Source organism: Enhydra lutris, unplaced genomic scaffold (genome assembly GCF_002288905.1).
Source record: "Enhydra lutris kenyoni isolate GAN:26980312 unplaced genomic scaffold, ASM228890v2 scaffoldscaffold68, whole genome shotgun sequence".
In the NCBI taxonomy this organism is placed as follows: Eukaryota; Metazoa; Chordata; class Mammalia; order Carnivora; family Mustelidae; genus Enhydra; species Enhydra lutris.
In genome coordinates this window covers 9,891,344-9,916,582 of record NW_019154152.1, presented here as the reverse complement: position 1 = coordinate 9,916,582, position 25,239 = coordinate 9,891,344, and the positions used below count along the sequence as shown (strand labels likewise).

The window sequence follows — 25,239 nt, the reverse complement described above, 5'->3', positions numbered from 1 at the left end:
AGGAGACAAAGGTAGTGAATGAGTGCGAGGAAGCTGTTGTATCTTTGCTAAGCTAGTGCTAAATTCAGACCAGGGTTTGGTGAGCGAGATCTGACTGCAGTAGTCATCACCTTCCACAGGCACCCTCTATAGCCTTTCTTGTGCCTCAAAGGTCCTTCTCTCCCCTCCTTCTCCAGAGCTCAGGCTGAACTTTCTGGGACCTCCTCTTGGCTCTACAAATTTGTCTCACATACCGAAGCTAGGTCTAGAGCCTCTGGGTCTTGCAATGGGGGAGAAGGAATGCTAATACTAGAGGCTCTTGGGCATATAGAGAGACTGGAGGGTGGGCTTTGAATTCTCTGATTTTTACGAAATTGTCTGAGGTCCCCACTAAGATTCCTTCAGGAATCTTTAATGAATTCCCTACTAGGACTGGCTCCCTGGACCTCATTATTTTATACTCTGGGAATAAGGGAAAAAGAAGAGAAGAGTCTTATGAGATATCTACATGAAAAGCCCAGAAGATGTCACACAGTGTAGCTACTTTTTAAAGATCTCATGAGATTTTGAACAACTCCATAACTTCGGGGAAGCAGAGTGGGTGTTAGTGTTAGTGTTTTATATATGATATATCATATATCATAACTCTATAGTTAATGCACATCAGCTGTGACAATGTGTATTGTGGATATACATAACCTTATGTAACCTTAAAAGGGCCTTTTTAATTCAGTGCTTCCTCCGTCACTAAAGGAGAAGAAAGGAATCAGACCAAGTTCCTGGATATATTGTGACAGCTTTGAGTTTTGGTGCCCCAACAACCCTATATATATGTGTGTGTGTGTGTATGTGTGTGTGTGTGTGTGTGTGTATGTGTGTGTATGAATATAAATATATATTCCTGACTCCTGCCTACATTGAGAGACTCCATTTTCTCTTCCTGTCTCTGATCTACACAGACACAGAACTCAGCCCTAATGTTTCTAGACATACAGGAGCTAATTGGAGAAACAAATTCATTCTTATAGCCTTCTAGGCAACATGAGCCCCTGCAAAGGATAGTTAAACCAGGGAGTTTTATATGTCAATACAGGGATATGAGGAATTAATCATCCATTTTTTAGACTTTGAAAGCTGACAGGCAAGACATTTTAGAGGGAGGCGTGGAGGCTGTTTCAGTGTTTTCATTACTCACCTAATTAGTGTCCAGCTACTTGAATCTAATTTGGGAATATAAAGTATAAATATTAAGGAATGTCCAGATCCCCTCGCTAACCATAAGAGGTTATTCCAATTAATTGGCCTGATTGGTCCCCTTAGAATGTTCTGGGGTTCCTCTTGTGGCCACATTCCATTAATTTTTGGTCAAGCACATTGTAGAGACACTTGAGTGTTGTGAAGCAATATTTCTCAAATCAGAGTTCCCAGATCATCAGGATCAGAATCACCTGTAATGCTTGTTAAAATGCAGATTTCTGGGCCTTATCCCTATAATGCAGAATCAAAAACTAACATTAGTGGCAATCACAAAAGTCTAAGATTTTTTCATATATCCTTGTCCTTATGATTTGTTTTCAGGTCTGATTCCAGAGTTTTTTATTCCCTCTATAATTAAAAATGCATCTTCACCTTTTACCTGGAATTCATTTCAAAATACAGTTACCTCCTGTTAGTTTGCTAGGACCACCATAACAAAATACCACAGACTAGTTGGCTTAACAACAGAAATTTATTTTCTCATGGTTCTTGAGGCCAGCAAAGTCCAACATCAAAGTGTTGACGGTTTGGTTTCTTCCAAGGCCCCTCTCCCTGGAGTGCAAATGGCCAACTTCTCTCTGTGTTCTCATGTGGCCTTTCTTCTGTGTATGAATGTCTTTGATGTCTCTTTCTCTTCTTATAAAGACATGAGTCATACTGGCTTAGGGCCAACTCTGAAAGCCTGAGTTTAACTTAATGGCTTCCAAAAGACCTTACCTCCAAATACAGTTACATTCTGAGGTATTGAGGGCTGGGATTTCACCATATGAATGGGGGGCACAATTCAGCCCATAACATGTATATGTATACATAACATGTATCTTATCATCCAGTCTTTTTTTCCACCCCTTTAACAAATATTTTATAACAGAAATGACTCCCCCCTCCATAAAAACACAGAAGCAATATTTATTTATAGCCTCTGAGTCCAAGTACTGGAAAAAAAAAAAAAGTAGTGTTCGTTATGTTTTGGAAGAAAATAGGTTTGAGTCTCAGATGTTATGGAGGGGGGGGAGACTGGTTTAGTCTTTGAACAGCTTTGATTAGAAGGAGCATAGAATTTGATCGTATTACAGGGAAGATATCCTGCCTTCTTTAAATCTTAGCTATTCAGGTTCTTTGAGGGAAAAATAGGATATGATGTTGAAGAGACTCCTCCCTTCCCCCCAAAAGGGTCCTTATCTCCTAGCCCAGAAAGAGCAGGGAAAAGAAACAAGATAGAGGCAGAATATGAGGGAATACCTTGTACATAAAGATGCTGCCTGGAGGAGATACCAGCTGGGAAACACTAAAGGGACCTAAAGAGAATATTATTGGATGGAACTTAGACAAACTGATGCAAAAATTCATCTTGTTTTTTGTTTGTTTGTTTTTAATTTCAGCATGGTTTTTAAATTCTTGTTGTTACAATTTTTCCATGTATTTAGTTGGCAGATGTTTATGAAGAAGATAGATGATTTAGAAAAAAAATAAGCAGGACGCCTGGGTGGCTTAGTGGGGTAAAGCCCCGCCTTCAGCTCAGGTCGTGATCCCAGGGTCCTAGGATTGAGCCCTGCATCTCCGGCTCTCTGCTCAGCGGGGAGCCTACTTCCTCCTCTCTCTCTGCCTGCCTCTCTGCCTACTTGTGATCTCTGTCTGTCAAATAAACAAATAAAATCTTAAAAAAAGAAAGAAAGAAAGAAAATAAGCAATATTTCTCCTCCTGTGCACCCTAGTTGTGTGAGTAAAGTTGTTTCCCATCTATATTTACAGAATGCCCACTATGTATAGTTCCCAGGAACATGCCATGCTATTTCACATCGTTTTTTCCCCTTTGTCTCTACTGAGGCAAATAGATGTCCATTCATCTGAAATGTTAGCATATGTGGGAAAACTAGAGTCCATAAACTTTCAACAGCTTAATGCCAAAAGTTTAGGTTTTGAGATCTGACAGACCTCAATGTGGTTTTTGAGTTTTCCATTTATTATATATGATATTGGCTATCGTAACTGACCTCATTGAACCTCCAATCTAAAGGAATTATATGAGAATTAAAAGGAAATTATCTATCTTAAATGGTAAGATAGCACTGAATAAAAATAATTTGAAAAATTAAAATTTTAACAAAATGATACTGTCGTAGTAAGTAGGTAAATGCCATGACCATTTAAAATGTGTCTTATAGGCATGCTTTTCCACTAACATTCTTGAAGTTTTTATAAGGCATACCTTTTTAACTCCTACTGAGGTCTTTTCTAGCCTACTTAAGTGTCTGGGAGGACATTCTTCAGAAATAAACATGACAATTCTTGATCTGGATCATAGGTTATAGTTCTACATAGCAGAAAATTCATAATTTTGATGTCTCAATAATATAATCAGGATATAGCAGTCACTTAGCTGCTACCTGGAGAATACCTTCCTGTAGTAGTTTTTTTAACTGAAAAATCTTATTTTAAAATTTTGACTCTGCCATCTTAGTTTTCAAAGGACAGTCAAATTGGATATTGCATGCAAGCACTTCGAGACATTCTGTAGTATATAGTAGATGCTCAATAATTGTTAGGTGCTATTACTACAATTGTAATTATTATTTTTTATTGTTATTTCCCAGCTAATCAGTAAGAAAGATGGAGGTGGGGGAGGAAATACAGGCTGCTTTATTTATTTTAAAAGTTAAAATGTATACATATTAAAGAATGTTCCCAAATCCTCTGACAAAATTTTGAATGTACATCCAGGCATCAACATAAGATGTTATTATTATTACTTTTTTTTTTTTTATCAACTTTGGTTTTAAGTTGCTCTCATCCTGCCTTCTGAAACTTAGTTTTGTAAGAATTATTCAATAGATATGAGTCTAAGGGTGGTACGAAGACTCTGGAAGATTCTGGAAGAAATCTTCAACTTCAGTTGGCTGAGGCATAGAAGAGATGAATCCGAGACCAGATAGTTTGAGTTTCACACAGAAATAGGATTCATCTGGCAAGTCACAGTTCCTAGATACTAACTGGTTCCTTTAAGATACTAGATTAAAATGAAGAGTAGAGCTGATAAAACAAAGAACTTACTTTGAGTGGTGTGTTAGTTAGGGTCCAATCAGAAGAAAGAAACCACACAGGAATTTAACAGAAAAGTTTAATTTATTCATTAACAAGAGATTACAGTAACAGGGAATCAACTAAGAGTGGGAAAGAAAGAATCATAAAGGGTACTCTAGGGCTGAGGGAGAGTCTCCAAGAAGAAACAAGTTTTCAGGGGAAGAACCAACCCCATGGCTAGCATTTTGTTGTTGATGGAGAGAATGTGAGTGAAGTTCATTGAATGACAGAGAGTTCCCTAGGTTTCTGAGGCAAAGCTGGTTCACAATTAGGCTAGAGCTGGTTGGTGGAGAACCACTTGTTGGAAGACTGATGAAATTTTCCAGGAAGACTGATGAAATTTTCCAGGGGGTTACTGTTGACTTTCTGAAAAGAAGCTGAGGAACAAGCTGGAATCACCAGGAAGTTTCTAGAAGCTGCTTGAGGATGTAATCTGCTATTGATTCACTGGAAACTAAAAATATCAAGAGACTTGATGCCCTGAACTCCCTCCCTTCATCTTAACCCATCTTATCGAAAACCCCTAAAGGCTTTTACAAATTCAAACTTCTTAGCAATGCGGATGCAGATTTGCTTGGTCTTGATACTATAAACAATGGGGTTCATGAGAGGTGGTACCAGTAGATACACATAAGACATGAGGAGGTGTACAATATGGGGCAGATGTTCACCAAAGCAGTGCACAAGAGACAAGCCAATCATGGGAATGTAGAAGAGCTGCACAGCACAGATGTGGGAGACACAAGTGTTGAGGGCTCAAAGTCGCTCCTGGCAGGAGGCAATGCTTAGCACAGTGCGGAGGATGAGGGCATAGGAGAGGAAGATGAGCAGTGAATCCACGCCAACAGTGCAGGCCACAACAAAGAGCCCATATATGTGATTGACAATGATGTTAGAGCAGGCCAGCTTCATGATCTCTAGGTGCAGACAATAGGCATGGGCCAGCACATGGGAGTGGCAGTACTGGAAGCGTTTGAGGAGGAATGGCAGGGGCAGGATGAGGAGGGCACTTCTAAGCATTGAGCTCAGCCCCATCTTGACAATACGTGCGGGTGTCAAGACTGTGGAGTAGCGCAGTGGGTTGCAGATGGCCACATAGCGGTCAATGGACATGGACAGTAGAACTGAAGACTCTACCAGAGACAAGGTATGGATGAAGAAGAGCTGAGTAAAGCAGGCGGGGATGCCAATCTCTCTGGCATCAAACCAGAAGATGCCCAACACAGTGGGCAGTGTAGATAGACAAAGGCCCAAGTCTGTCAGGGCGAGCATGGCCAAGAAATAGTACATAGGTTCATGGAGGGTGACATCAGTACGGATGACGTGGAGGATAGTAAGGTTTCCTACAATAACTGTGAAGTAGATGAAGCAGAAGGGGATAGAGATCCAGCCATGGAGATCTTCCAGACCTTGAAAGCCCGTGAGAAAGAAAGTGGCTTTTTGGAGGCTGCTATTATAAAAGATTGTCATGGCTTTACAGTCTTGGATTCACCAACCTCCAGTCAAGAATGGGATTCCTGGAGAGTAATAGAACTGAATTCTCACTCACCAAAGTGTCCTGGGACCAGTGAGAGAGAAAGCGTCTGCAGATGAAATGAGAAAGAACTGGGGGACTTGATCTATTAGCATTTTCTAGAGGGTCTAGGAAGGGGACTTTTACAGGGGATTTCTGTAGTGTATGGATGCCATAGGATTTAGCCTTATGGGGGTATGTCTGCCCGTGTTGGACTCTCAGATGGCACCATTTTCATATGCTCCTCCCTGAGAAAAATCCAGTTTAATCAACTAAAGAATTCAGAATCTCTATCATATATACAGGAAATTAGTATTATACATGATTTTGCATAATTGTGTACTAGGATCAAGTGCCTATCATATGTCTTTAAATGTATTTTTAGTTTGGCTGGGGATTGTGCTTTATTCCACAATGTTTAGTCTGCAGGGGGATGCAGAGGAAGCATTGAGTAAATGGTCACTGAATTTTTTGAGCTTGTAACTTGTGGCCACAGTGATGCCTTTCCTGAATCTGCATAAAATCCTTCAGTGACTAACGATGAAAATTGTGTTGCACAAATCTGAAGTCTGGTACTGAGAAATGTCTGAGAAGAAACAGGATCTTCAGAAAACAAATAATTCTAGGAAAGGGTACACTGGGGCTTCGTTTTGGGAGATATCACAAGAGTTATGAGTTTCCAACATCAGGGCTGTTAAGCTGGTGTTAGATGTAGAGATGAGGGTGCAGAGGAGGTATGCATCAGATCTGAAACAGAAATAATAAAAAGAAACCTAAAATGGTCAGGAAAGCCTCTAATTTTAGCTTATAATGAGGAAACTAAATCTTAAGGCTCTCAGAGTAAGCTGTGCATTTGGGGTTTGGATCAATACGACACACAGGTATAGGTCTGTCTTTATAATACCTGAACTGGGCTCTATTTAACTTCTGCCTTCAGAACTTTTATTCAATTACATTTATTGTAAGCCATACTATAATGGGGTGTATGTATATTAATACAGTGTGACTAGTATATTGTTTATCATATGCATAAAAAAGCTTAAAATAGCTGAAAGAGACAAAGAATGGACAATCAGGGAAACATAATGAAAATAATAGTGTATTTTTTCACCAAAGTCATGTCACCACTGTGCCTATTAAAAAAAGATAAAGTAGGATGAGGATTTCTAAAAAGGCATTGCACTTATAATGGTGAGGTTATCATCAATTGTTAGATAATATGTTGATAGATTGGAGAAAGATTATAAGGGCTGAAATTATCAATGGGTGGGGAGGAGTAAGTAAAATGCGTATATTGTTTGTAGTTTTCTTCTAAGAGAAAATCTTAGAGGATGAGTGAAGATACCAGGATATTTTAAGGAGGAGAGATGGGGAGTTCAGGGTACTCTTTCAAAAGACTTCTTTTGTAAAGGGACATGGAAGAGTGAGGAAAAAGAAGAAAAGTCTGTACCCAGCTTTTGCCATTCATGTATTAATCAAAACATGTAAGAATAAAATAATAATGCAATAATTAATAGAATAATAAAACCCCTCTTATTTTGTGATTCCAGATGTTAGAAAAGGGAAAGAGAATGAAGGAGAGAGGTGGAGACGGGAGGGAGAGGAGCTGTGAAGGAAAAGGGATTATCACAGCATTTGCAGAATAGGCTGTGGAAAGCACAGGCAACAATGCAGTCTCGCTCCGAAATCAAGACAGAAAATGGCCAACAGAACTTTTAAAAAGGTCTACAATAGCCAAACTATGGAAAGAAACTAGATGTTCATCAACAGATGAATGGATAAAGAAGATGTGGTATATATACACAATGGAATACTATGCAGCCATCAAAAGAAATGAAATCTTGCCATTTGCGACGACGTGGATGGAACTAGAGGGTATCATGCTTAGCGAAATAAGTCAATCAGAGAAAGACAACTATCATATGATCTCCCTGATATGAGGGAGAGGAGATGCAACATGGGGGTTTAAGGGGGTAGGAGAAGAGTAAATGAAACAAGATGGGATTGGGAGGGAGACAAACCATAAGTGACTCTTAATCTCACAAAACAAACTGAGGGTTGATGGGGGGAGGGGGGGGGGGGGGGGGGGGGGGGTTATGGACATTGGGGAGGGTATGTGCTATGGTGAATGCTGTGAAGTGTGTAAAGCTGGCGATTCACAGACCTGTACCCCTGGGGATAAAAATATATTATATGTTTATAAAAAATAAAATATTAAAAAAAAAGGAATGATAAGAAAGAAGGGGAAATTTTCCATCAATTAAGGGGAGATGCAAACCAGAGTTTAAAGATATGTGTAGCTTTTCAGCCACCAGACTCACAGTGAAGCTTGTTTCCATCCATCTTATAGGGAGCCAATTCAAAGTTTGTGAAAGAGAAGCAACATTTGGAGGTGATCTGTTTCACTCCTCTATCTCCAGACGGGGAAGGATCATTCTGCTGCTTCCTGAGAAGTTGCATCCATCATCTCTCTCACTCTGCTATTACCTTGCCTTCCAAATATATTACTTGCATATTATATTTTGGGGGTGGGTATTAGGCAAGTTTGACAGATTTGGGAGGGGGAAAAAGAAAGATCAAAATAAGCCATACCTACCACCGAAGAAATGGAATTGCTGTAAGACTGACTAGAGACTTGCAACCCTAATACAGATTTGGGATCTAATAAAGCCTACTGAATAAATACATAAGCGAATGGTTAGAAAAAAGAGATGAGATGTAATAGGGATTAAACTATAATTTTTAGTGCAGTGACTACATTTTCTTCTCCAAGGCACTCACCTCCAGATTAACAGATCAGAGAAGTGTTGGCTTGTTCCTCCAGGAGACTCTATCATACATCCTTGATCGTCCTTTCAACTCCAGTTTATTGGGGTTACAGGAATGTCATTCCAATGTCTATGGCAGAAAAGAGGAGATATGGGTTGAGCAATGATTTCAAGGACAGTCTGACTTCCTCTGACTTATTCCTCATATAACTTCACACAAAGGTGTTCAAGATTATCAGCATCTGTGTTGGTGACCATCTTCAGATTCTTCCTGCAATATACACAGGAACACACCAACAACTGGAGAGAACAATCAGAACACAGGATGAGTGCTTGCACAGCTACAGGAATATTCTCTGCTTAAAATACAGGGTCTTTTTGAAGAGCTCAAGCCGCTTCTCCCTTGGGACCTCTGCTGAGGCTGAGAATTCCCTGACGAGTTCTCAAGATGCTTAGCTGAGGATGGAGGCAGTGGGAGGCTAAGAAACTTCAACCCTGTGTGTGGGCAAGGGATAACTTCAAGGCGTTAGGATGCTTCTAGTTCTAGATTTCATTTTCTGAAACCAGGTAAGAAAGATCTAGCTAGATTTGGTGTGCAGTATTGCAAGAGCGAGAGTGTTTTGATTCAGATTCAGATAAAAGATAAAGCTGGTTCCAACCTAATCTCTGATACTTACTATACTTTCTAACCATGTGACCATGCAAACTAGGAAAAATTAATCTCCCGGAAAAATTATTTTCTTATATTCTAAGAAGGGAATCTCTCCCCTCTTCTTTTTATTCAGACCCTGGTCCCATCAGGCATGTTTTAGAGCCATCTGCTAGTGTAATTTGGTTTGAGTTTGGGGAGAAGAAAGTCCCACCTTGGCCTTCAGGCATGAACTATTAGTTTCTTAATTACTATTGGCCACTTCCTCCATACATGTGTGGCTTGGGTCCTAATTCAGAAACTTGTACTACAAATACCAGTTTAATACTTTAAAATAGTTCATCAACCCATTTTAACTACCAACATGTATATCAAGAGTTCTTACAGAATTGATTTTAACATTGGAGGGAACACCTGGGCAGAATAGCTGAACTTAATCGATTCTCAGTAAACACAATTATTAAAATAATTAGTAGAGTGAGTGTGATTCTAGTTTGCCAACAGTAGGCCTAATTTACACTTACTGTTTTTGTTTCCCAACTGCAACTGTCCCTCAGAACAATGTATTACTTAAAATATAACCCATGGGAAATTTTACTAGTTACCAAGCACATTTAGATATAGCCTTAAGAAAAACACATACTGGCAACAGGCCTCTGGGGGAGAGGACCATATATATGGCCTTGAAGCTGAGCAGCGGGGGATGCCAGGCCCACTCAGGGCAGATCGATGCCTGCTTCACCTGCTTCATTTTTCTATTATCTCCCCACCCCCCACCTGAGAGTGCCTGTGGCTACTTAGATAAGACCTTTGAATGTGCTTGTTCAACTCTAAACTTTATACTGCTTGTCCAGACATATTTTGCCTCCCTTCTTGTTTATCTATGACTAACATATGACTAATGTTTGGCCTTCTTCGGCTCTTCTGTTGATTACCGTTTCTATCTAATAAAAGTCTTTTCTACTGTTGTCCCCTGCTCCCTTTCTCTTGCAGCTGACTTGTTTGTGCCTCATTCTTCTCCCGTGTGCTGACAGGAAGCAGCACCCAACCAGTTTGGAATCTGTCCAATATTTTTCATTTTATTACAAAGTGTTATATGTAATTCAATTTTTTTTTTCCTCTGCAGGTACAGAATCTAATTCCATTTTCACAAAATAACTTCTTTATTATTTTCCCCATTAGTTCTTAATTGATGTCTGTCTTCTCCTACTCTAGAATAGAAGGGTAGGGACTCATGTGTACACTGTTCATGGCTGCATGTCCAGAGCCTAGCATTTTTACTAGTGAAACATAGTTGCAACTTCATAATTATTTATTTAATTGAATGTAATTCCCCAAAGTTGAAGACAGTAATGCTTTCTTCCATTAGCTGTGTCTTTTTAGACTAAACTTCATTTATTTTGTGAAATAATATATATGCGAATTTTGATCTTTTGTTTTCCTTTAGATTCCTCGTTTGATGTTCCTTACTAACAAATACGTGTGCTTGTTAACATATGGAAACACAATTCCTTGGCTGTTTGTCCAAAGGAGTGTCTGTCTTTTCCAAAGTCATTAACTTTATTGAGTTTTGCCCCCCATTTTATTAATGGTCAGTCATTATTGACTGTCCATGGAATCATCCACACAATCTCCCTCATTTTTTAAATTCAAAAACATTCATTAATTTAGTAACTCATGCTATAATTTTTGTATCGTTTTTTAAGTATTACTTTTTTTATTATGTTCAGTTAGCCACTGCATAGTACATAATTAGTTTTTGGTGTAGTGTTCAATGATTCATTAGTTAAGTACAATCTCCCTCATTTTTAATTACCTGTCAGAGTTGACTCTCAGAGTTATCCAAGAATGTTGAGAATATGAGAGAAACTTGGCTTTTAATAAAGTATAATCTCATTGTGTTTCAGTATCATACTAGCTGCATTTTTCTGGATTTTCCTCTTCTTCCCAACCTCCAAATGGGTGAACACCCACAGTATTATCCAAGGATTGTTTTCCTTTGGAACCCTTATCTTATTAAGAATGAGTGTTTAGGACACAAGAGAAAGGCCACAGTTGCAAATAAATACATGATATCCACCATTTTATGAGTTTGCCCACCTTTTGAAACTCCCTGTCTGAGCCATAGAACTTACATGCTTTTCTGACTCTTAGATTTGGCCAAAATTATGATGATAGATTGACAGACTGACCATTTGTATTCTGGCCTTGGTTTCACCATTGTCTTGAAGAATATTTTTTTAGAACTAGGTATTATTGAGATTTAATCTAAATGTATATGGCAAGCATCCATAAATGTAATTATTTTATCATATATTTAGTATTTAAATCTTTTATGTAGTAACATAACACCCTGCTACATGGTTTAGGTAGATTTTTCTCATTTGTGTTGTTATGCTATAATTTTATCCATTTTACAGATAAAAACCAAATCTTAGAGAGGTAAAACAATTTGTCCAGAGTCCTGTATCTATCCGCCACTGGGACATAAAGAAAAAGAATCATGCGATATTTGAGCTATAGACCCTTCTCACACATCTCATTCAGACTGGGTATTTCTGAAATTTCCCAGAACACACTCCCATCAGCATGTACATTCTATCTCTCTTTGGTAATTCTGAAAGAGTCTCAATTTCCATTAGCAAATCTTTTGTTTTGCCCTTTTTAAAAGTATGTATGTATGTATGTACTTATTTGAGGGAGAAAGAGAAAGCAGGGGTAGGAGCAGAGTGGGAGGGAGAGTTATCCCAAGCAGATTCTCTACTGTGTGTGGATCTCACAACTCTGAGATCATGACCTAAGCTGAAACCAGAGTCAGAGACTTAACTGACTGAGCCACCCAAGCACTTCCTGTTTTGCTTTTGTTTTAACATCTAGCCCTCCTTTTCAGGATCCAAAGAGATAGAGAGTGGAATGAAATGATGTCAAATATTCTGAAAGAGTAGATTTATATCTTACTTCCTTCTGGCCTTTTTTAAAAACAATGTAACACTCCACCCCAAAGTCAATGGGAAGGAAGAGATTAGAATCAGGAAAGAATTTATAGACTCCCTTTTGTGCTTTGTAGACAATATCTTATGAAGCCAAGAGAGTCCTTGGGGATGGCTATAAGCAAGAGCTGTTTGGAGAATAACACCACACACCTCATGGAAAATCTTCTAAGGGGTTGATTGACTCAGGGGACATGGATCTAGGCCTGAGCTCATAATGCAGACACAGATAGAGAAAATAGAATATGATAAGAGCTTGGAGGTCATAATGAGATTCAATAGCTATTTACCAACTTTTTTCTTGGCTCATTTGCCAGCACATGGCACAGGACTGGGGTTCTGCTCTTGTTGGGACTCAGGGTTTTATGTGCTCACTCTTTATATGTGATTATAAAACATAAAAGCCAGAATGTACATTGAAAGTATAGAAAAAATAAATGGCACAAATGTTCACTTATGGAAATCAATCAAGATCTCTAAAGCAAAGGAGCCTGGTGGGTAGATGTGAGGGCTGGGGTGGAGTGGATAGCCCGGCATTTATCTAGTTCAGTGGCTGTCAATATATTTATCTTCGAAGTGGATTGTCCCTTTGAAGTGGTTGCCTTAGCAACCAAACTTAAGGGAGTAGCATTACAAAAAAGAAAACCAACAGTGTTTATACTAGAATTAAATTCACGAGGTTGATTATAATTTATGAATTAAAATGTATTATAGAATATTTTCTCATCACATTAATTATCTTTTCATAATCATGTAGTAAAGTGCAACAAAGTAGGTATTTAACAAATGGTTTTTGAATAAAATAATGGCACATAATTGTGTGTCTTCACTGAGCACTCTAATATGCAGTTATAATGAGAATCTTGGACTGTTTCTTTGATCAACAACTTACCAAACAGCTTGAAATGGCAAAAGCAAAATATAGAACATCTCCAACTGAAACTGAAGAATCTCAGGGAAAAATAAAAAAACAAGTGGTTGATGAATGGTCATGCAGAAATAGAAACAGAGTGCCTATGAGAGAGGAAAAGATAGACAAAGAGAACACTGCAAAAAAATTATTTTCTAAACATGTATAAGAAATTCTGAGTTTCTTGCCATTGATGAATCTAAGATTTGTAGAACCTGCCTGATTTTGAAATTATCCTTAGATAAAATGACCAGGAACAACTTTTATATAGAAATAACACTGTATTTTATGTATTCTAAGACGCACATTCTTCACATTTTAAGATCTCTGAAATTGGAATGCTGTTTACAATCAGTGTGTCTTTGATTTGATGCAACTGGGCACTCACTTCTGCACATCAGAACTGAAGTCTAGAAAGTGTAGGTTCCCAACTTACTTGAGGTTTTAATTTATAAGGTTATCTATGAGGAAAATATGCTAAAGGGCCCTAATAACACTAAGGTGTTTAAGCTACACAAGCAAATACTCACCTATTTTGAAAATTACACTAGGGGTGCCTCCGTGGCTCAGTGGGTTAAGCCTCTGCCTTCGGCTCGGGTCATGATCTCAGGGTCCTGGGATCCAGGCCCTCATCGGGCTCTCTGCTCAGCAGGGAGCCTGCTTCCTCCCCCTCCCCCAACTGCCTGCTTCTCTGCCTACTTGTGATCTCTCTCTCTGTGTCAAATAAATTTAAAAAATAGTAAAAGAAAAAAAGAAAATTACACTAATTTGCTCACATAACTCCAGTATCACAAAGGAATATTCTTTTTGCCTGATTCTCAGACCTAATACATCTAGGAAATAATGGCCCTTTTTGTCCTTTTAATTTTATACAGTGTATCACACCTTGCAGTGTTTTCCCCAAATCTCTCATAATTGGCTAATATCCAATAGAAAAACAAAACAATAAAAAATAATAATTTTAAAAATCCTTAAACTATTATCCCCTGGTCAAGTTTATATGCATTCCATATGTCTTTGCTGTTTCTTCTTGTAAAGGAAGAGTGTTTTAGTATCTTAAAAGTGGATTCTTTTGCTTTTCCAGAAGTTTTCTCAGTCTTCCATTGAGTGCCTTTCTGAGGGACTGCCCTGACAGCAGATTATGCTGAAGTTCTGTGTAGTCTAGCTCCAGGAAATCTGCGTAACCATGGGGTTAACCATTTCTTGTTTGACAATTACATTTAGACTACCGTTCCTAATCTCTGACGCTATGATATTTGGGCTGGGTAGTTATTTTGGGGAGGATTGTAGAGTGTGCTGTACTGTGCATTGTAGAGTGCATCCTGTAGAATGGGTGGGCAGCATCCCTAATCTTTACCCAGTAGATGATGATAACAGACCTCCCAGGTTGCAAAAACCAAAAATGTTTCCGGATATTGCTGAATGTCTTCTGGTGGCCAAATTTTTCCCAGTTGGGAACCATTGTTTTAGGAGGCCCAGAGTTAGGCTTTCATTCTTCCAGGAACATGTGGGAATACTCACGGTGACCATAAAGTCCTCCCATCCCTACTGACATTTTTGTAGCTTCATCTTGCTTTTGTCTTATTTTATCAAGGAGGTCAGAAACAACCTGAAATATAAATTGTACTGAGTGTGACATGCCTGTACAATAAATCATGAGAATTGATAATCTTTAAATCCATTTTATTATCCCTCTTCCTATTAACATACACTCAAAGCATTCACTTTGTACTACCTATCTTCACACTGGGAAAATATGAGCTTCCATTTCTAACAATTAATAAAGGATGTCAACATGTGTTGTGTGCTATAGCCCTCAGTGCCCATGGTTACATCTGTGATGTTATTCAGGCACAGAGGCACTTAGCTCCCTGATCTGAGATAGAATTGTGGAAACAGATGCAATGCTGAATGTGAAAGCTAAAATGTAGCCAAATAGTACTATCCTGGGGTATAAAAGATAAGGTGACTACCAGCTTTGATTTCCTGTATGTGTGGGAATTGAGTAAAATAATCTCTCAGAGCCTCAATCTCTTCAATGGAAAAAATAGGAAGAATGATTTATAAAATTAGTTATTGTGAGAATCAAAATAGAAAGTGTGCCTAAAATTGCCCAGAAGTATATTTTGTATATGTTAGCATTTCAAATGCAATGCTTATATCTGAAAGTTTTTCATTAATTGTGAGATGATATCCCCTTACAGGCTGATTATTATTCTTAAGCGTTTGTTATTGATGGAAGTTGTTGCTTTATTTACCTGAGGATAAAAGTGTAGGAGATTACAACTGGTGTGGTTGGTAGAGAGGACTTTGGTCGATGAGTGGGGATAAGAAAATGTAAGAAACATTTTCTGTGATTCACAAGGTTTTTAAGTCACATTAGGAGGAGAATGTGGACTATTAGTCACCCATCAAACCCAAGACAAAAAATTCCTCCTTAATCCCATATTTTTCCTACTTTCAAAATCTGTGAGCATCTGTGCTATGCCTATTTTTGAAATAAACTAGTTAAGAAAGTTATATCCCATATGAATGCAGTATTTCTGAACTCTTCAACAAACAATTCCCTTTATAAAACATGGCCTCATTTCCATATCCATTTGTTAACAGTTATTTGTTGGAGGCATATTCTGTGCCGGAATTATCCTAGATATTAAGCACAGAGACATAAAGAAAACAGATATGTCTTTCCCCCTACTAATAGCACACTCTAAAAAGTAGAAATAAAAAACCTATAAGATACATCTGTAATTGCAAATCATAATAATAAGTAAAATGAAGAATAAAGAATAAATAAGCAATAAAAAGATTTTTTAAAAGGAGGGTCATACTTTGAACTGTGAGAGCTCAGGTAATCTACTATGAAATTATGTTGAAACTTTAAAAATGAATAATAAAGAGTTAAAAGAAATTGAAGAGAAGATCATCTAAGAATAAGGGTCAGATGTGAAAACCTAAAAGAAACAGAAATATTTGTAAATTCAACAAATTTTCAAATGCCACTGTACCTGTAGTTTATCTGATAATATTGGAGAGAGAGAGAGGGCCAAGGACATGTGTAGATTTTTAGTACGTACTTAGAGTTTTAATTCGAATCCCAAAGAAGTTAGAGTACATATTTAAAAGACGTAGTGTATCATTCAAATTTTCGTTTAAAAAGAGAACTTTCATCTTACATAGAAAACCATTTAGAAAGCAGCAAAAGTAACCATTTAGAGACCATGGAGGTTATTGCAATGATTCGCTAAAGACATGCTAGTGACGCATTAGGGGGATTATAAAGGAGATAGTGAGGAGATGAATTATGATATAATTTGGGTCTAGAATCAAAAGAATTTAGTACAGATAGATTGAATATAGGATTAAAAATACATTTCTGTATTTTTAAGATGAGCTACCATATCACATCTTGATTGGAATTTATAGAGAGATGACATTTGATATTTTCATTTTTTCTTAACTGGGATGGAGACCTGAGAAAATATACTTCCTATATTTTTGTTTTATGTCCTTGTTTAGTATCCAGTTTGAATAAGATAAATCTGGGATGATAATAACAAGAAAAATACATTGATGATTATTTGTGGCAAATACTAGGTTTCCTCAACTCACCTTTAAACTCTTATCCAAGATATTCCCAAGATATGTTTTCTATAATATATGACTATTATATCTGCTTCTGACATAATTTTGCTAGAACTCTTCACTCTAATTTGCCTGGTTTTCACACAGTACACAATAAGATTTGTCACTGGAGGAACAAGTGAAAAAACATTAGCTATGAGAACATTGAAGAGAGGTGAGTTGGCAGGGGATAGAACTAAAGGTAGTTTGTGAAATCATACTTCTGTGCAAGTTCCAAGAGGTAGGATGAAATTGAGTTGTGAGATTCCTTTGCCTTCACAGTGTCATTCTAGAAATCATATTCTACACCACATCTTATCTAGGATGAAAAAACAAGGATTAATTAAAAAATGCACATTAATTGATTACAGTTTACTAATATTTTACAAGGAAAATGAAATTAGATTAATATCTGAATGCAAAATATATTTTTAGTTTCTCTCTAGGAAAAACATGGTCAAAAGGAATTTTCTTCATCTATTATATAGGTAGATATTAGTCTAAATAGACATCCATTTCTTACTATATGTTAGTCCCATAAATATTGTATTCTGCTGAAAAAGAACTAAAAGAGCCTAAATTTCAACAACTGCATTATTTGGTCCTTGAACTTGAAATATTTTAAAGATAATTCAAATCATAGAATCAACAATGGGACAAGATCAAATGCTCCAGAATATAATTTGGCAGCACCAAATTTAGACAGAAAAAAAAAACTCAAATGAGACCTCATTTTCCCTGCTAGGTCAAAATTCTTGGTAAACAGAGGCAAGAGTACCTACTTTTTAGCAAAGACACGGAGCACTTGCTCTCGAATCTGTTTGGTCCTTACACCATAAATGATGGGGTTGAGTGAAGGTGGGATAACCAAATAGAGGTTGGCAACAAGAATGTTAATGTAGCGTGGTATGTTGTGTCCAAATCGGTGAGTGAGGAAGGAGAACACTGAGGGGATATAGAAAACACAGATGACACCAACGTGAGAGCCACACGTGCTGAGCGCTTTTAGCCGAGCATCCTGTGATGGGAGGCGGAAGACAGCTCACAGAATGTAGACATAGGAGATGCAAATAAGAACCAGGTTCAGCAGAACGAGAGAGAGCACAAAGATCCCATAGATGGCATTGATATGGTTGTTTCCACAGGACAGTTTTGCGATGCCCATGTGCTCACAGTAGGAATGAGCTGTTACATAAGCCTGACAAAATGGTAGGCAGTAAATGAGATACACCATGGGAAGTGTAAATAGAATTGGACAAAACACAATGCATACACTGATACCCACCAACACCAGGGTTGTCAAGATCGTTCTATAGTGGAGTGGAGCACAGATAGCCACATAGCGGTCAAAGGCCATGGCCACCAGGACCTCAGACTCCATGCCAGTGAAGGCATGGATCAAAAACATCTGGGCCACACAAGCCCCAAAGCTAATCTCATGAGCATCAAACCAGAAGATACCCAGAATGCGGGGCACAGAGGTTGAGGAAAGGACCAAATCGATAGTTGAAAGGAGGGCCAGGAAGTAGAACATGGGCTCCTTCTGCAGGCTCTGCTCCATCCTGATGACCAGCAGAATTGTGGCATTGCCCAGTAAAGCCACAAGGTAAACTGAGCAGAAAGGCAGGGAGATCCAGGAATGGGCCCCTTCCAGACCCGGAATTCCAGTGAGGAAGAATGTGGTTGGATGAAAAGTACTCCTGTTGGGATAAAACATCCTTCCAAATAACAGAGAAGGAGATGTCATTCCTACAAAGAGGGGGAAAAGTTTGAAGGTGGTCATGAAAATGACTAGCTTAATGACCCGATATATAGTGAAAATGAAAAAGATTGCTATTTGAAAGGGCTTGTTAATGTATTTTGTTATTATAAGCCAAGGAATACTCATTTTGAATGGGCCACTCTCAAAAGAATTCAATCCTCTTTTTTTTTTTTTAATCTTCTTTCTTTTAACTTACAAGGCTTATCAGCAAGCCAATGGCAAAATTATAAGACACAGAATGTGCTATTAAATATGAAATAATTTTGTATGCTCTGTACCTTTTGTAAAGCTCCTGTCTGAAGAGAGATATGCAAAAAATCAAGGATGCCCACATGGAAATGCAGTTACAATCCAAGAGGTGACAGACTAGCTAGAAGCAACGTGACAGGCACAGATGTACAAGACACTTCCGTTATTAGGAAATGCAGAATTTATCTAATGATTCATTCATCATTTATTGACATAGAGAAAATGCCAAGATCTGGCCAAACATTCTATCAAAGATAAGCAGAATATCAGAAGTACATTGCTACAATCAAAAGCACAGGCTAGGTCATACACCTCTATACTTGAAACATCCCAGAAAGAAAGTTAGTGATAAACCGTATGTCTATTTTTGTTCATGTCTCTATGTTCCCAAGACCAACCCATTGCATAGCCCATTGCCTTACATAGTGTTAAGGGAGTGGTGGTTTCTAGCAGTATTTGAAAGCTTCTTTATTTATTCTCCATGCCATATCAGTTTGTCTGGGAAAACCTGCCAAGTTACGACTGCTAAAGAATGAACATGTACTGTGTTCACTCCTTCTGCCTGATGAACTAGGAATGTGGGTAAAAGACTGCCTAGAAGGCTTCAGGGGGCAGGGACCTGAAGATGGCATTTTGAGCAGCACAAAACTGTCTGGAAAATAAAGTCTCTATAGAACTGCTCTCTGTAGTTGTTTAAAGGGCACAGAGAAGGTGGCTTTTGCAATGCCTTCAAAATGATGAAGGACCTAGTCACTCATAAGCTCAAATAATGAAATAAATGGACATTCTCTAGGTCTCCACCTCGAGACAGAGGTGGAGAGGTCAGAAATAGTAGCACAGGCTCCAGTTTTTATGCGTTATATAGCTTCATATTTCTCTGGGAAGCATAACAAGGTAAAAATAATGTTATATGCATTCTAAGATTAGACGTGTGTGTGTTTGTGGAGGGGAGAGAAGAGCTATATTTTGCAATGCCTCCCTTATCTTTGTTTTTTTTTTTTTTTTTAAAGAACTGAAACTCCAGTAACAGCCGCTGTCCAGTAGTGGGATGCTACCCAGGAATAGGCCTTCTAAGACTCAGATGTCTGCCTTGGGTTTCTCTCTGAAAATAAACTCTCAATAACATGGCACTGCTCACCTCAGGTTTCCTCTATGTTTTGGAGGTCCATCTCATTCATTCCTTATAACCCATAGCAGAAACAGAAATGATACTTTATTGACCAACTATATAATCATAATGCCTTGGATCTTCTAGACATTTTCAAAGACACCCAATCTCCATTTAAAATTTGAAAAGTTGCAAGGTTAAACTTAAAACAGTAAAAAAAACAAAAAAAAAAAACAAAAGACCCACAAAACACCAAAAAACTACTATGAAAAAAGTTTTCAGTTTAAAAAAAAAAAAAAAAAATATATATATATATATATATATATATATATATATATATTGCAAGTTTCTTCCCCAATTAGATTCAGAAATTGGGCCACATGATGCATAGAATATCATATCACAACAAGCCAGTAGCTCTTCTCAGCTACCTTTGACCATCTCCCTTTCATTTGACTGCAGTACATACTGAAATCAAAATAAAATTCATCTTTGATTTTGATGATCCATTCCTCCACAGGAATAGAGACAACAAGGAAAATCTCAAGTAGCACAGCTCTGTGTGCTTTAAAAAAAAAAAAATACAGTCTAAGGAGAGTCATTTTATACTGAGGCTTTAGCTGCTTATAAAATTAGAACTCAGTTTTCTAGTATAAATTGTGCCCTGGGATTGAATCCTCTGAGAATGTGGGCAAAACTCCTAGACTATGGTTTAGAGAAACAGAAGCCAATGAAAAAGTGGCATGAGTAGGAATTTATAGAGACAAACTACAAATGTGGGGCAAAAACACACAAATGTTATCATTACTATATGATATAAAAATAGATACATCTTATCTCCCCCTAAGTAATATTTTGCAGCCTAATTCTATGGATTGTTTCTTAGATCAAAGTGTACTTAATCCATATTCTAATTTCAAAAATAATAGCCTGGTGTAGGAGATCCCATTTTCAACCTGAGTACTTGCTATCTCCCTGCACTGTCCTGACCACGTGTCCTAGGTTCATTGAATGCTTGCCTATGGAATGACATCTGTGAGTTTTTGGTCCCACTATCCTTTGTCCATGATTGATCTTCTCAATCTTCCTCCTTGACAGTTTATCATATCTATGTCACAGAAGCCACAGAGAGAAGTGTTGAATATATCCTATCCTAGAGTTGGTCTGATTCAGTTCAGATACTGGATTTCCCACTCATACGATTTGAAAGAGTTTGTACTGTTATGAGATATTAATTACTCTTTACACATAGGATAGAGTTCACCAGGGAACATACGTGGGCCTAAGACTTTCATTATAGGAAGTATTTGATTACTAAATTCAACTACAAATGTCTACTCAACTTCTATTTTTCATTTTCAGTTACCTTTAAAGACATTTTGAGATAAATAAAAACTAACAGATTCCTTTGCCAGCCAATTGGCACAATAAGAAATGCCAAAGGATTACTACCAGCTGATGGAAAATGTCCAAAGCTTTTAAATGGCTGTAAATGAAGAAATGAGGATCTTTGGAAATGTCGAATAATCATGTTATCTACTTCAAATATCAAATGAGCTTTGTGCACAAAAATTGTTATTATACTACTTTGAATTATTGCAAAAAAAATAGGTACTTAAATGCACAGAAGATTTCATTCACTCAAAGATATTACACTTTCACAAAGATATTACACTTTCACAAAGATATTACACTTTCACTAAAATCACAAGTACATTAGGCATCTACACATAATGTATACACTTTCATCTATAGGTGTACATGAACTATACAAAATAATATATGATAGAATTTCAATGAACAGGTCAAAAATATGAAACAACATATTTTGAAACAGCAAAACAATGTCAAAATGTGTGGGGGGTCATTGGAATACAGACAACATTATTGCCTCTCATTCTAATTTATGGAGTTTGAAATGTTTAAGTAATGAGACCATACAACAATTTAACAACAAAAACTATCATAAATGAATATTAACTGAAAAAAATTACTCCACTCAGATCAGACCTATTGTCAAATACAATATCTTAGAAAAGTTGGTTTCCCAAGCTTTTAAAAAATGTTACAGTTTCTGCTGTCAAGATTGCAGTCTATGTAACTATTGTCATTACCCCAGAAAGCTTCAGATATATTAAAACTGATCTTAAAACTAAGTGATATATAAGTTAAAACTAAGTGATATATATATATGTGTGTGTGTGTGTGTGTATATATATATATATATATATATATATATATATATATATATATATCTTCAAAGTCAATAGAAACCGTCATTAAAGGATAAGAGAGAGCAGTCTAGCATATACTTGAAAACACAAGGGGTCGTTAGATTTCAAAGACAGGGAAGGGATGTGAAGGTTTCTGTCTTGAGGTTTTCAGAAAAGCCAGAGGCAAAAAGCACCAAAAGGCAAATTCCTAAAGAATTAGGTGGTTTCATAGTAGTGTCTCTGCCACATGAAACTCCTACCCTGGGTGCTGCAGTGTGTCATCTATATCCTCCTTACAGATCTGAAGTTCTCAATCATCTAACTACTGAGAATGTGGCCCCCTTTGTTTCTATTGTCTAATGGACCTTCCTCAGCTGAGGTCAAATCCCCCTCCCAGAGAGCCCCCATAATGCCTGGTTGATGAAGGAGCATAAAGCTTACTGGATTCACCACAATGAGGACAATAATGAAGGGCCACTCAAGCTCCAACACTCCTGTGTAAACTTCTGGCTGACACTTTTGTTCATATTTCATTACAAATCATTTTCTCCCTCTTTCTTCATTCACCTCTCCCCGGTGCTGATCTTGGGAGCAAAGCCGTTATTAGTTTTCTAATGCCGCTGTGATAAATTACTGGGAATGTAGTGCCTTAAATCAATGTAAATTTATTATCTTGCAGTTCAGTTTGTTAGAAAGCTGATGCATATCTCACTGAGATAAAATCGAGTTTTCAGCTGGTCTGCATCTGTTTCTGGAGACACTAGAGGAGAATGTTTTTTGGGTTTTGTTTGTTTGTTTTTTTACTTTTTCCCACCTTCTATAGGCTACCTACATTCCTTAACTCATGGCTCTCTTCTCCATTTTCAGAGCCAGGGATGAAGTTTTAAGTCCTACACATATGATATTGCTCCTACTTTGCTTCAAACATGTAAATGCACCCCAATGTTCATAGCAATATTATCAACCATAGCCAACTTATGGAAAGAGCCCAAATACCCATGAGCAGATAAATGGATAAAGGAATAGTGGTACATGTATGCAATGGAATATTACTCAGCCATAAAAAACAATGAGATTTTTGCCATTTGCAATGACCTGGAAGAAGCTAGAATGTAGAATGCTAAGCAAAATATGTCAGTCTGAAAAAGAAAAACATCATATGATTTCACTCATATGTGGAATTTTTTTTCTCTTATTTATTTAAATTTTAATTTATTTTTTATTTTTATTTTTTATAAACATATATTTTTATCCCCACGGGTACAGGTCTGTGAATCGCCAGGTTTACACACTTCAAAGCATTCACTATAGCACATACCCTCCCCAATGTCCATAACCCCACTGCCCTCTCCCAAACCCTCTCCCACCAGCAACCCTCAGTTTGTTTTGTGAGACTACAAGTCACTTACGGTTTTTCTCCCTCCCAATCCCATCTTGTTTCATTTATTCTTCTCCTACCCCCTTAACACTCCATGTTGCATCTAAACTCCCTCATATCAGGGAGATCATATGATAGTTGTCTTTCTCCAATTGACTTACTTCGCTAAGCATGATACCCTCTAGTTCCATCCACGTCATTGCAAATGGCAAGATTTCATTTCTTTTGATGGCTGCATAGTATTCCATTGTGTATATATACCACCTCTTCTTTATCCATTCGTCTGTTGATGGACATCTAGGTTCTTTCCATAGTTTGGCTATTGTAGACATTGCTGCTATAAACATTTGGGTGCACGTGCCCCTTCGGATCACTACGTTTGTATCTTTAGGGTAAATACCCAGCAGTGCAATTGCTGGGTCATAGGGTAGTTCTATTTTCAACATTTTGAGGAACCTCCATGCTGTTTTCCAGAGTGGTTGCACCGGCTTGCATTCCCACCAACAGTGTAGGAGGGTTGCCCTTTCTCCACATCCTCACCAGCATCTGTCATTTCCTGACTTGTTAATTTTAGCCATTCTGACTGGTGTGAGGTGACATGTCATTGTGGTTTTGATTTGTATTTCCCTATGCCGAGTGATATGGAGCACTTTTTCCTGTGTCTCTTGGCCATCTGGATGTCTTCCTTAAAGAAATGTCTGTTCATGTCCTCTGCCCATTTCTTGATTGGATAATTTGTTCTTTGGGTGTTGAGTTTGCTAAGTTCTTTATAGATTTTGGACACTAGCCCTTTATCTGATATGTCGTTTGCAAATATCTTCTCTCATTCTGTCAGTTGTCTTTTGGTTTTGTTAACTGTTTCCTTTGCTGTGCAAAAGCTTTTGATCTTGATAAAATCCCAATAGTTCATTTTTGCCCTTGCTTCCCTTGCCTTTGGCAATGTTCCTAGGAAGATGTTGCTGCGGCTGAGGTCGAAGAGGTTGCTGCCTGTGTTCTCCTCAAGGATTTTGATGGATTCCTTTCTCACATTGAGGTCCGTCACCCATTTTGAGTCTATTTTCATGTGTGGTGTAAGGAAATGGTCCGATTTCATTTTTCTGCATGTGGCTGTCCAATTTTCACACCACCATTTGTTGAAGAGGCTGTCTTTGTTCCTTTGGATATTCTTTCCTGCTTTGTTGAAGATTAGTTGACCATAGAGTTGAGGGTCTATTTCTGGGCTCTCTATTCTGTTCCATTGATCTATGTGTCTGTTTTTGTGCCAGTACCATACTGTCTTGATGATGACAGCTTTGTAATAGAGCTTGAAGTCCGGAATTGTGATGCCACCAACTTTGGCTTTCTTTTTCAATATTGCTTTGGCTATTTGAGGTCTTTTCTGGTTCCATATAAATTTTAGGATTATTTGTTCCATTTCTTTGAAAAAAAGGATGGTACTTTGATAGGAATTGCATTAAATGTGTAGATTGCTTTAGGTAGCATAGACATATTCACAATATTTATTCTTCCAATCCAGAAGCATGGAACATTTTTCCATTTCTTTGTGTCTTCCTCAATTTCTTTCATGAGTACTTTATAGTTTTCTGTGTATAGATTCTTAGCCTCTTTGGTTAGGTTTATTCCTAGGTATCTTATAGTTTTGGGTGCAATTGTAAATGGGATTGACTCCTTAATTTCTCTTTCTTCTGTCTTGTTGTTGGTGTAGAGAAATGCAACTGATTTCTGTGCATTGATTTTATATCCTGACACTTTACTGAA

At 37.7% G+C, this 25,239-nt stretch overlaps 2 protein-coding genes across 2 annotated transcripts; both read right to left on the bottom strand.

Annotated features, from left to right (window-relative positions):
• Positions 1 to 4,827: 4,827 nt before the first annotated feature.
• On the bottom strand, positions 4,828 to 5,787 carry LOC111159325 (olfactory receptor 51G1). The gene is given in 1 exon segment (XM_022521729.1): positions 4,828 to 5,787. A coding segment is annotated over 1 exon segment (960 nt).
• An 11,762-nt stretch (positions 5,788 to 17,549) lies between these two features.
• Positions 17,550 to 18,494, bottom strand: LOC111159542 (olfactory receptor 52J3-like). Its single transcript, XM_022522070.1, is given in 1 exon segment — positions 17,550 to 18,494. A coding segment is annotated over 1 exon segment (939 nt). The 5' UTR covers positions 18,489 to 18,494.
• Positions 18,495 to 25,239: the final 6,745 nt, after the last annotated feature.